This window comes from Dermacentor silvarum, chromosome 4, assembly GCF_013339745.2.
Source record: "Dermacentor silvarum isolate Dsil-2018 chromosome 4, BIME_Dsil_1.4, whole genome shotgun sequence".
Lineage (NCBI taxonomy): Eukaryota > Metazoa > Arthropoda > Arachnida > Ixodida > Ixodidae > Dermacentor > Dermacentor silvarum.
In genome coordinates, this window is record NC_051157.2 from 176,062,094 (window position 1) to 176,075,827 (window position 13,734).

Consider the following 13,734-nt stretch of genomic DNA (forward strand, 5'->3'; position numbering starts at 1 on the left):
GCCGGGCTCGGGCACGGCATGGGCTTTTTGACCCGGGTCCGGGCCGGGCTCGGGTATTTCGACGTGGGCCCGGGCCGGGCTCGGACTTTCTACTGGTGCATGTAACGTGCAGCGAGTTATCCTCACGCGTCTCGACTCTGAAAAAAATGTTGCCCCGGCGCAGCTGGAAGCTAGCAGTGCTACTCCTGCGCACTTCCCTTTTCTTCTTCCATCATATTTTGCGCTGTTTCAACAGAATGTAAAAGTCCAGAGAGACTAAAGTCGCGTCAAACCAAAATATGTCATTGTATTCCTAACCTAAATCAATGTAATTAATGCTTTCAGCGCGGTGTAAGCGCGTTCGCTACTTGCTGATTCTTCAAAGGCGAATTGGTAAAACAATGACTGGTAAGATAAGATAATTCGTCACGCGGCTGAAACGGGGCACTGCGTCCATCCATGATTGCACGCATGTTCTCAAACGGCCGCCTTGCAGCAGCTCATTACCCTGCACCATGGAGGAACGAGAAGCTTTCTTTCTCCATTTACTCCATCCATGCACTGCGCTCACGGCCTGTCGTGGCTGCGCTTCGGCTAGAGTACTACAATGCGGTTGAGTGGAACGAGCGGCTGGGGCGGCAGGGGCTGCGCATGCTCTGTAGTGAGGCGCCCGACGTGGAAAAAAATGTGGTTGATCCCTCTTATATAGGAATCGGCATAGAACACGAAAGTGAAACGTGTCTTCACAGAAGTAGTGTAATGTTTATTGCACATTGATATATAATGTCTATTGGTGTTTTGTGGCTAAAGCGCCCTTAGGCGTTGATGCACCCACGCTGACGCCTGGTGGCACGTCTCCTCCATCACGACTACCAACGTCGATGACCATGAGCAACCGTCGTGCATATGGAAGCTGCACTACGCTGCACACACTAGCACAACGCGAAAGACGAAGCACGTAACTGACACACTAATACAACGCGCAAGACAAAGCACGTAACTGAATCGTCACCGAGTCAAATCAGCGCGTACAGCGCGTCGTAATTGCAGCCTCCGCGATCAACTTCAGAAACATTTTCAGAGCTAATTGCGGAGGCCACGCTCCGCTGTGCTGAGTACGGTGAACGCCACCTAGGTGGCGTTGGTAGTGCTTCTTGATGCCAGCGTCCCTTCGAATGCTGGCATCGAGGCGTCGTAGTGCTGAGACCACCGAAGCGTTCACTGTCGGTGCGCGTTAGTGTCATAATGCAGTACTTCTCTTTTCTGCTCGTAGGCGGCGGCACCGCCCCGAGCAAGAGCGCGGGTACACGGAGGAGTGTTAGATATATAAGGCGCGTCTGTGTAGCTCTCTGCAAATGCGTTTGTGGCGCAATGGGTTAAACGCTCGGCGATCTATCGTCGCGGACCGAGAGGTCGTGGGTTCGATTTCCAAATTTTGCATGTTTGTGGAACTTTTTCTTCTGGTTTCTTTCTTTGTATTATGTTCGTGTACATTGTAAGCTGACGTATTTCCGTGACGGAAATACGTCAGTGAAGTCTTGGTGGACCCCGGCATAAAACACTTTCGTGTTAAAATACTGTGGCGGCGTGGCGATAGAAGTGGATTGGGCGGTACCAAAGTCGCGCGGTTGGAAACTGCTGGCGATACTGCTCGGCAGGGTCATTCGCACTACTTCGCACGCTGGTATCACCGTTCAGACCACTCAGATTGTTTTCATAATTGCATATTACATGCATTTATGTTTTAAGAATAAATTCCTTTCATTCTCTTCTTTATTTTATTTTTTAATGCCACTCGGTGGTCTTTTTCGGTCTCGGGCCGGGTTCGGGCTGGTTTCGAGCCGGGCTCGGGCCTAATGTAAAGAGGTGGCGGGCCGGGCGGGTAACGTAGAATATTTCCGGGTCCGGGCCGGGCCCGGGTCTCGCCGTAAAACTTTTGGTCGGGCTAGGGCGGGCCGCCCGATGTAAAATCGGGCCCGGGCCGGGCCCGGGCGGAAAAAATCGGTCCGTGCAGTGCTCTACTTGAGACCTCCAGAGGCGCCGTCTCGGACGACCGCCTAACGCCACCACACGTGTAACTCCAGTTTTAACGCGACAGCGTTCAGGGCCCCGTGTCGCAGAAAGTCCGGCGTCGGCGTGCGATACCGGCGTCCGTGGCGGAGAAAATCATCCCGAACCACCCCAACCGCGCAGGCGCTTCACAAGGTACATGTTTTTGGTGAACAAAAATTAAATTTCTCACAGTGAAATCCGTCAGAAAAACAGTAAAGTACGACTTAACCACAACCTACAGACATGGTGGCGTCGGATTGTAATTTCAATGTACTAGAAAACATAATTCTGCACGAGGAAACTCAACACAAACCCCCTTTCCCGCATTTCTACCAGACCTATACAACTGCGCCCTCGGGTACTTGACTTTCGAGAATGATATCCAGATGGCGCTCGCATCCTCGGCCGCTCAAATTGGGACTTCGCCTGCCTAATTCGTTTTGGACACGCACGCGCGTCGGGACAATAGCGAATAATTATTGAAATATTAAAGAAAGGGGGCTAGGGCAGTCACATTTTAACACACCACGACTTATATTGCCCCTAGAAAAATGTCTTCCTATCAATGCATTTCTGTTTAAACGTGAAGCCGACTTTGAGGGGAGCGGTGTAAGCTGAATCTTTGTAAGCTGGCTTTCCCATGTTCTTTGTTGCAGTGGGAAAGCCACCTTACAACTGGGCCCGATAACGGGGCTCCAACGGGGCCCGATAATGCTATCGCGTTCCACTGTTAAAGGCGGAACTCAAGCTTCCTCCAATTTTTTTCATGCCTACCTCCTTAATGCCGACTTCAGGGCCGTCCCCTAAGAACGAGCCTTGTCTCATTCACAAAATTCAAAGTTTACATATGTCGTGTTTATAGTGTATTGTGCATTTTACGGTTGTCTCGACTTCGGGACATGAGAGCGAGTTTCGGTCAAATTTATGTATGATGAGCATTTATTGAAATTGGTCTTTTTTCGCAGGTGGAGGGTTCTGTACGAACAACGAGGGGCGACTTATTGGCATTGATGGAGAGCTACGCCACAGGCTTCCAGCAGCAAGGCGTTGGTCCGTGGGACCGTGTGTGCACTCACTTGAAGAACAGCGTGGACAACCTAGCTGCTATGTACGGCTGTATCTTCACCGGGGCTACATTGGTGCTGGCGAAGACTTCACTCACAGAAAGTATGTGGCTCATTAGTCATTAAAAATATGCCGTTGCCATTTATTTATATTATCGCGTCTACAAACATCACCAGGCAAGATTACTAGCTGCTGTCTGAGCATTATTTTTGTTACCGCCAACGTGCTGTGGAATGGAAACAAAATAGACCGTGGACATTTGCAAGAATGTGAAAAAAGAAATGGGAAGGGAAAATCTCTACGATAACACAAAGGACAGTGCCTTGCTATTTAAGGCTCAAGCTGGTTGCCTAAGGGCAAAAGCTTACCGGAGCAGATATTTGCAATTATGCGAGACATGTGTATGCTGAAGCCAAAATCCGCAGACCACTGAGTCAACACATCCTACTGGAATGCGAAGGGATTCACCCAGCGAGACCAGTACATAAGGTACAACTTTCAAAAGCGCTAGGATTAAAAGTAGACGGAAGTATTATCCGGTCAGCAGACGAGATAAGCAAGAGACGTTTAGAGTATTGGTAGAAAAAAATCAGGGAAGAGACTACTACTGCCGGATTCATTACAGGCATAGGCAACCGCACAAGGTAGATAGAGAAGACTACATATTTGTATACAAGAATGGTAGAACGAAAATCGTTGATAGCCTGTCTGAGTAACTCAAATAGGTATGTGACGGTTTTTCCCCGCCCCGTTTCAACGGCGATGACATCAAATCATCACCATGTGACCATAGGGGCGTAATACATTAGCGGCAGGAGAGGCCTACCACAGTAATTCATTTTCAATATTATCGGCAAGGAAAATTGTCTCCGTTTTCTCGTCGCTCTCATAGACAATGGCTGTTCACTCTTTTTTCTAGCACGAGATTGCGCATGTTAGGTTTGTTCGATTCAGAATAGGTGTACGACACCACAAGCGAAAGGGTCCAGGGGGTGCCAGTTATGGTGCGCCAGGCTGCACCCACTCACTGCATAGTTCAAGGCTGCACTGCACCGCAGTGGCACCTTGCCTTGCACCCCGTGCAATCGAACACGGGGATGCAGGGCTCAGCGCTGCAGCTCTGGGAATCGAAGGACTAGGTCATAGCCTCCTATATTTTTTCAAAAAATATAGGAGGCTATGACTAGGTGCACTGCACTGACAATAGGTGCACAAGGTGCAGAAAAACTTGGCTGCATAGAATAAACCTTTCGAATCTGGTGACTTAGTGACAATAAAGTCGCTACGCAAGAGCAGATCGTAAGATCATTAGCTAGATAGTCGCGATGTTGGAAATATTAACACGAACCGGCCGGCAACCGATACGGCCAAAAACCTTTGTGAATTGGGACTCCGTTGCAGATACGTATCTCACTCCAAACGCAAAATGAAACCGTCTTTTATTTTTTTTACATTAGCATCATCACCTTCATTTAGATATAAGAGTAGGCAGCTTCTAGATAAGAAACACTTTTAGAAGGCGCCATGTTCGCATGTGGACTCTATCTAAATTTGTATTTGGTAATCCTTGACGGCTGCAATTCGTATTGGTGGTGTGCTTTCCTTTTGTCGTTCTTCTTTATTCTGCGTTAAAGATTCATCATAGCTATACGAAAAACATTATTGCTTTGGTTTGTTATCCTTCTAGCGTTAAATGGGCATTTTATTTGAATCGGTATTGATGGCCGAAGTACAGCTGTGAGCTACCATGCGCCATAAACGGTTTCAAGCAGCAATGTCTAAATGAGGATTTGACATACATACAAAACGTTTAACATACAAAAGAGTGAAGTTTTTGCAATAGGCTGGCTAGGTATGGGGAGTTCGTGATTGGGCAGGCAGCTTCTTGAAGCTGTTTAGGTAACCGTTTACATCCGCACTACACCATGCTCACGGTAAGGAATTCTGCGGGAACTCTGTTCACAACGTTTCAGGTATACTACTGCTTTTTTTTTGGTACTAACTTTGGATTGTAGACTAGTTGCTGTGTATTAAATGTTCATTTTATCTGCCACCTTTGTACAAATTTTATGTTGAACAATGTTGGCCAGAAAGTGTTATTGTTGTGTCAATGTGTGGTGACACTGAGTTGCCAGTCAAATGACCGTTGTGTCGCCCTTAGCCACAGCGATGCCGCATTTTGTGCGACATTATTTAGATAAATGAATGACTGAATGAAACCAAAATATTTATTTCAATTCACCCGACGTTTTAAAGCGAGACTGGTTGTTTCTTCAAGGGTGAGGCTGATAGAGCCAGATCTGCTGCTTTTAAAAGCTTTATCTTCATGCGCCCTTCCTTCAAGAACGCTGGAAAAGAAAAAAAGTTGCAGTGGCTTAGCTCGGCTATGCCAGGATATACGTAGCGTTAGCAAAGGTTCAGCTGATTATTCTTAGCTTTCCTGGTTGTCTAGATTGTCAAGGATTAGCTTGATTGTCATGCTTACTGCTGCTCCAATGACACACACGCGGTATACGTATTATGTGGCACATGTATATTTATTTTTGCTCAACGTCACGTTGCTTCTCTATTGCCAGAAAGACGGCTCGGTGATCAGTGATGTAACACGCTGCCGTCTCTATGGCCCCAACACAGTATTTGGAGTTGTCTGTCTGTCTCTGATAGACAAGATCAATGGAGCTTCCCCATTGGGTCGTCTGTGCAGTTGGAAGACTGGCTAAGTCGAGGTTAAACTTGTCCTTCAAAGGAACACAAAGAGAGTCTGGAGCACGATTGAAGTCACCAGCCACCACACACAGTTCACTTGCCGCTCGACTAGGTATACACGTAGCCACTACGTCTATAGTGTCTTTAACGGAACTGTTCAGTGGCACATACACGGCTTCGATTATCACACCACTTTCGTCAAGCTGAACGGCACAGTCTTCACCCTTAGGCACCGCTACGTTTGACAGTTCACTGGCAGCAATCCCATTCCTGACATAGATGCAGACTCCCGAGCTTCTGGTAGCGTCAACACGACTGGCATAAGCAACCATGCTAAACTACGGGATTGTGACAGTTTGTGATCGCGTGGCAACACCAACCTCTGTAAAGAGGAGAACATGAGCAGTGGTCAAGAGGCGGTCACCACGAACGTCCGCCATATGGCAAATCAACGATCGGACATTGAGCAGGGCGGCTGTGTACACCGTGGCGGGGTTTGTCATCAGGGCTCTACAGCGAGCATATGCTGTGTCCAGGCCATGCTTGTTTAAGCGCTCATATTCTGATACCAAAGCGTTATCTGGATTGCTAACGTGGTGGTAGAATGTATGGTCTTGCTGCACGATGGTCAGATACAAGCCCTGGAGGGTAGTGACACGGCTAAGGGCAACGTAGACCAGCTTTTGAGGGTGAGCCTTAGCGTAGTCATGTACCACAGTGTCGAAGGTACCACCCTGCGACTTGTGTATCGTCATGGCGCTTGCTGGAACGAGAAGGAAACTGGGTTCTGCGCACCGATACATGCCTCAAGGCTTTTCCCTCCATGACAAACGACATGGTGATGGGCTCGATCGGGACCCATTCTGTATACAGCCTCACGCCAGAACGGTAGGTCACTTTGGCCTTGGTTAACGTTCCCACACCACTGGGACATTGCAGCCAAACTCTCTTTGGCGTATCGTCAACGTTAAGCTCAACCTACATTAGCGTACCGACCATGCCGTTGACCAAGCCATCCGTCACATCAATGTTCTTCAGCAGCATATACGGCCGTTTCGTACAGAACGTCACCACAGATGACAGGATTGCCACTCTCCGCACGACTGAGGTCTTCGATCCTCGCGAGTGCCTCACGTTCCTCTTGTCTGCTCCGATGGCCAGTCACCATGTGTATGGCAACACTGTCATGCTTGTATTCACAAGACTCAGCGACCATCCTATTATAGACGTCGACGTCCTTGTTAGTGAAGAAGAGACGGACTGCCATGGGACACTGTATAGAAGCCTGTTCACGAGTGACGAAACGATCGGTAAGCACACGAATCTCGTCGCGGTTCAACTCCTTTCGGTCGCCTATCTTGGTGAGGAGACCCGAGAAGTTTGCATCACTCTGTCTAACCACCTCGGTTAAAGGGAAGTATGAGAGGTGGTGGCACGGTAGCACGGACGTACTGTAGACGCTTCCGCCGCTCCGCGGTCTCTTGTATACCTCACTTGCTCGCACCGGAGGGAGCTGCCTAAGGTCCCCGCAGAAGATTACGTCGAACCCTTCGAACTGCTCCGTCATCTGTGAAGCCCTGATTTCTCTCAAGCGTAAGTCCACTTGTCTGAGAAGGTCCGACGACAGCATGCTCACCTCATCCACAATGATGCACTTCACGTCGCGAAACAGCATCCGAAACGTATTCAAATCACTTGATGCAAGTCCCCGCTCCTCCCTCCTGTTGGTCATAACGATCTTGAATGCCAAATGTACGGTTATGCCGTTCAACGCAACGGCAGCTTTACCAGTTGTTGCACAGGCCACGTACGCATTCATCGCACTGTTTTCCTGGCCATCCCCATACGAGATGGTACGGTTACGACAGTACCGGTTGTAAACGTCCATGATGAGGCGCAACGTGAAGGTCTTACCACAGCCAGCAGGCCCGGTAAAGAAGATCTGCAGCGGTTTAGCCGTCTGGTCAGTCACGCGATGTATCACTTCCCGTATCAACGATGCCTGCCTTTCGATAAGCAGCCTCATGCGCGCGTAGAAATCGCTTAACGGCATAACGTCGTCTCTACGGCGGACTCCAGGGCACGTGGCTGCAGCCACCTTCTGTTGCGTCTTCGTCATCACTTCCTCGGGGACCAAGTCGGAATTATCGTTCATGTCCACCAAGGTCGGAACCGCAGACGGCCTCTCTTCAGGGTGTTCCACTTTGTCTGTCTGATTTGATTCCGAACGGCCAACCGCCTCGCAAGCCGAAATCAACTCCGAAACGGTTACACCAGCAGAGTACCTCTGTTTGATTTCCATAATGGCTTCTTTGTTATCGTCAAACATTTTCTCAAAGGCATTGCCATCCAGAATGTCTAATTCCTTGCGAAACGGCACATACAGCATGACATGTTCCCTCTTATAGTTTACCACGTCGTCAATGGCGTAGTTTCGGCACCTAAGCACGGCTGGCTTCTGACGCTTCCTCAAGGTACTGCGATTGTACTCGACCATAAATTCGGCGAATGTCACCCTCTCCATTTTGGCTGGACGGTCTTCATACCGCTCAAGCGGTGTTTTGTGCCAAATGTCACAACTCGTGGCCAGCACTCCCTGTTCCTCCAACTCGGTCTTCGTCTTGCGGCTCCGATGGCGCTCTTCTGGCCAATGGGTGTTAACGTAAATTACGTCTCGGCTAGTGGTACACATGTCAAATCGCAGGAGAAACCAGGCAGACTCTTGGGCCGACATCTCAATTGCATTCAGTATATTCACCCCTAGCTGTCGCATAGCGTTTTCAAACGACAGCTGAGCCGATGGGTCCTGTTCGATTAAAGCTTTAATGGTTCTGCCCAAGTTGGAGACGCCACGGTTAGCCTTGTTCACGTACTCCACCACGTAAGATGCACAGGCATAAACGTCAAGAATTACTTGGAGGTCCACGTTAGACATCAGCACTGAGGCTATCCAAGAGTTAAAGGGGTTGACATTCGTCTGATCCATATCTCTTTTAAGCAGCAGCGTAGGCCTGGCTAGTCCACTGCGAATCATCTCTTCATACTCGTCAAAGTCACGTATGCCATGATGTTGAAGCATTTCAGCGAAGGACTGATAGGCAGTGGTGTCGAGAGCACTATGCAACGCATCATGAGTGTTCTTCAGGAAGCGATACCGTTTCAAACCGGTTTCGTCGTCGTCGGCGGGGGCCTGTAGCGGAGTAAGCACTTTAGTGCTCGGAATCGGCCAGAAGGGCGCATGGAACCTGCACTTCTTACGACCACCTTTATAGCACGTGTGTGTGTGCTGGTGTTCCTGGCACCTCGGGCGCTCCAAAGCATCGTGATCCACGGACAGCAGGTGCTCTGCCATCCTCACTGTGTTTGGCATGAAGTTGTTTTGCACCTCTTCATCCGGAGCTTGATTAAGCCACAAGAGCAGATGAGCATGGGGGCTACCCCTATGCTGAAACTCTATGCGCTTGAAACTTTCCACCACGTGGAACGGCTTAAATGGGCTAGTCCGGGAGTTTCGCAGCGCTTTCATAATCACCCTAACCATGTGTTCAAAGTAAATCGCACACGCGGCTGGATCGTTATTCACCAACGTCGCCGCGTAGCTCCGGTTCATCTCGTCTTCGTCAAAACCCAACTCCTGGGGCCTTAGCTGCAGTTTCGCAAGCAGTTTGAGCAATTTCGGCCAATGCACCTCAGATGCAGAAAGCGTCAGAAACACCGTCGGCTTCCCAAGCTGCCTAATCATGGCGAACAGCTCGCTCTTTCTTTTGTGCCAATATTGCACAGTGTTTGGGACACCTTCCATGAATCCCAAATCCTGCTCAAGCAACTGAGCAGCCAGGATATCGAAGATCCTTGTCAGGATCTTCGATATCCTGTCTGGTCAGACCACGAGTAGTCGCGTTGCTCCGGTACATCATAGTCATCTGCGACGAAACACGGTGACGCAACACCTTCATAGCCATGTACAGTACGTGCATCGGCAAAGCACCCCGTCTATCTTTCCTCCGAATCTCACTCGAGGCAATGGAAAATGGAGTAGGCTTAGCTTCTGGGGTTATACAACGAGCCTGGCCCAAGTATATCTGGGGGAAAGACAGCTCCTCAGCATGGGTATCATACAAGATGCTGACAGGTCTCTTGCCATCTCCCGGTGCCATGGTTAAGATCGCGTCTTCATCGTACACCAAACTATGCTGGTCCAATGTCAAAGCTGTGGCCACATTCATTGGATCATCTAAATCGGTGAGATCGGGACAAGCCTCCACGTTAAAGTCTTCGTCTGGAGCGACGGCTTCCCTATACAGGCTTCCCAAACGTCCCTCGTCAATGTTTATGCCGTAGTGCTTATACAGCGGCGAGTCTCTCAGTACCTCAACCCATGGTCCAAGCACATTGCGAGAAGCCATGTTCGACAGATAGGTAGTCTTGGCAAACATTCTCCTCTTTATGTTCACCACTATGCACTTATCGTCTGCCAAGCCGCGAGGCAACTGCTTTAGCATCTCGTCCGTGTCTACCGGCATGTTCACCACGGGTCCCTTAATGCCAAACTGACCATTTCTCCCGTTCATTAGACGACGGATCTGAACGAAGGGACTGCGTGGCGAAAGTAAACGTTCGGCCACATCGTTCAGAACCGGTAGACCTGCCGGCATGGCCGGGCAACGATACCCATTGGTAACGCTAAAGAGTGGAATCTTCTGCTTAACGAGAAAGTTCTTGCACGTTGTACAAACCCGCGCCACGGTTTCAGCCAACTGAGGCGCCGCCGCTAAACTCAACGTTTCACGCATGGCACTACTCAGCGGCGTCAAGTCTTTCATGTGTCATAGTCTTTCGCACACGTCACACACATATCCAAACGGATTGTTTACGAAGTCCACCTGGAAGGTCCGAGTCGCACTGGCGCTTTCGCTGAGTTTCACAGTATATTCAGTCGATCGGCGAGCCTTGACGTCGTCGACGGCGTTTTGTTGTTGCTGCAGGGGTGGTCGGGCACGTCGCTCAGCCTCCTGGCGACGCTGCTTTGCTAGACGTTCGTCCCTTTGCTCCAATGTCTCCGCAGCACGTTTAGCCTTCTTCTGTTCATTCCTCCTACGCTCAACCGCTAATTGCCAGGCAACTACTTCGGGATCCGATGAGTCAAGCTTCTCCGTTCTTCTGCGCTGTTGAGCAGCATTTGCGCTCTCCTTCTCCATGGCTATACCACACTGGCAAACGCCAGTCAGAAGCGCAGCGGCTCCAGCGCAGTGTCAGACGGCGACTGCACAGCGAGCGCGCGCCGGCGCCAGTGCGTCTACCACGGCTACAACGTCACTCCTCTGGAATGCGCACACCGGCGGCGGATTGCGCGAGAGGTGCCGGCTCCGGTGGCTCCGGTGCGCAAGCCGTGTGACATCACTGATCCTTGCGCATGCGCAGCACGGCTCTTGATGTGCCGCGCGAAACGGGCTTGGCTAGGCCAGTGTAGCTAACGCTACAAAAGGAACGAAAGCACACGCTGGCCCGCATGCAACCGCACACACGCACGCACAACCCGCAATTACGCTACCCATGCCTCTCGCTGCATCTTTTAAAAGCCTTCAAGGCGAGAAATGTACCTGTTCAGTTCATCGGACTAAGACTCTCTAAATTAAATTAAATTATGGGGTTTTACGTGCCAAAACCAGCGGGGGACTCCGGGAAATTTGGACCACCGGGGGTTCTTTAACGTGCACGTAAGTCTAAGTACACGGATGTTTTCGCATTTCGCCCCCATCAAAATGCGACCGCCGTGGCTGGGATTTGATCCCGCGACCTCATGCTCAGCAGCCCAACACGATAGCCACTAAGCAACCACGGCGGGTTAAGACTCCCTAGAATTCTAAGCCTGGCTCAAAAGCACTCAACATATTGCAACATAATGCGACATCGCTCCGGTTCAGTTTCAGTTTTCAAAACACGTTCGGCGCAGTGCGGTTTATCCTCGGTCAACCATGTAACCTGCATATGTCGGGAAAACAAATGAAAATCGCTCAGACTAATTTACAAAATATATAATTTTTTACGCCATGCGGGAGTATGGAAGCTCGGCGATAAAACTCGGCACAGCGCCAAGTTTGATGTCACAGGCGGAGCTGTCACGGCGGATGATAGATGACCTAGAGAAGAATAGGTGAGTGGCCCTGCTGATAACGTCATGCTTAGAGCTCTGTGGCTCTACTCAGCCGTGCTCACAGACACTCTAACCGACGCGTTGATGCGAGTCTATCTGGATTCACTGATGGGTGAGATTGCCGACACAAAAGACTCTGATCGCTTAGTTCTTTTATTATTATTCAAATAAATTTGTACTAGCTTTATGTACTGACGTTTTGATAAATATAACCTACTTTCGAAAAATTGATTGATTTCCAATTTCACCGATTATAAATAAAATGTTGAGTACTGTTCGCTTGAAAACTGGAGGTCATTCTACGATGGAAGGCAGTATTACTTTTGATCTAGTGGATAAACAGGGCAGGCCTTCTCAGGACCTTGTGAATAAAATTCTTTGTTTGTCTGTCTAGTGGATAAACGCTAGTCTACATTTGAATAAAAAGAAACTGAGTGCAGTTGCACTCTGTGAAGGTGGAGGCTCAGTGAAGCTGTGTATATGGTGATAAAATATATTGATTTAAATAAAGACACATACCACATGAATTGTCATTTTCCACCGCCGTTATTATTTTGTCACTAAGATGGCTATATCTTTGTGGTTGCTATGGTAGACGACCACGGGTTCTATAATGATGCTTGAGCGGGAATGGGCGCTTCCCGCCGCCTTCGCGCCCAATCCTGCTTCTGTTCACACAGTCGTTCTTCGTAGGCATGCTGTTCTTCCTGGGTTCTACGCGTCCTACCTATTACACGGCCGGAACACAACTGAGATAACGTGAATATGCAGTGCATGACGTCACCAGCCAAAGAGAGACACCCATTGGCTAATAAACGCAGCTGGGGCACACCGTCGATACGCTTTTGCTTTGTATAGAGGCTACGGCATTTTTAGTCTACGCGCGCGGTCTACGCACGCAGCGGTCCGCTGGAAACTAGCGAACGTGTCTATGCATTGTGTGACGTCACCAGCCATAGAGACACATTCATTGGCTATCAAACACAGCTGGGGCACACCGGCGATACGCTTTGCTTTGTATGGAGGCTACAGCAATATTGGTCTATGCGCTTGGTTTACGCACGCAGCGATCCACTCAAAACTAGCGTATAACAGCTCAGCTGTAAAATGGCGTTAGATATGGACTGAAAATAGGCACTCAGTACTGCTCTTCTGAAAGTATTGTAAAGGAACAAACAGAGAGACAGCACCCGTTGTTGTTGTTGTCGTCGCAGACCTGAGTGGTTGTGGCGCACCGTTCCTGGGCCGGCTGTTCTATATTCTGCTTCGTCCTCGTCGTCACCTTGTTCGCCCCCTAGCCCCCGGTGTGCGAGCGCCCGCGGCCAAGTTGACTTCGCCACGCTGCAAGTTTCCGGCTTGCCTGGAATGACGCAACCCGTTCAAGCATTCAAGTCATCTATGAGCCGTCCAGTGCGCAACCAGCTTCTCTGGCGGGCGGCGCTGACTGTTGCGCACTGGTCGCAGGTCTCGTCGATGACCATCCCGCCGCTCAGCGCTGTCCGTCTCAGCCGAAGCCGAGAAGATTCCCCAAAGGGTGCTTCGCTGATCGCTGCGAGGGGTGCGACTACGACAATCTTCCCCGCCTCTCCTTAGGTTTCCGAGGACTATCACAGGAAGAGTTGGAGAGGCTATCCAAGGATGGCGATGCCCTGAATGACCGGAGGGAACAGTTGGAGTCATTCTGAAGCGGCGCTTCGTTGCGGCGGCCACTATGCCTTGGGCGCCGCACTGACTCCGAAGGGAGCCCTCCGACACCTGAGTGTATGCTACGCTTAACA

General features: G+C 49.9%; 1 protein-coding gene across 3 annotated transcripts in view; it reads left to right on the plus strand.

Annotated features, from left to right (window-relative positions):
- Nucleotides 1-13,734, plus strand: part of LOC119449057 (uncharacterized) — a 73,484-nt gene that overhangs the window by 15,122 nt on the left and 44,628 nt on the right. For all 3 annotated transcript variants that reach the window (XM_049666226.1, XM_049666228.1, XM_049666227.1), the window contains exon 2: nucleotides 2,997-3,198. In XM_049666226.1, coding sequence (XP_049522183.1) covers nucleotides 2,997-3,198 — 202 coding nt within the window. The remainder of the gene's footprint in view (nucleotides 1-2,996; nucleotides 3,199-13,734) is intronic.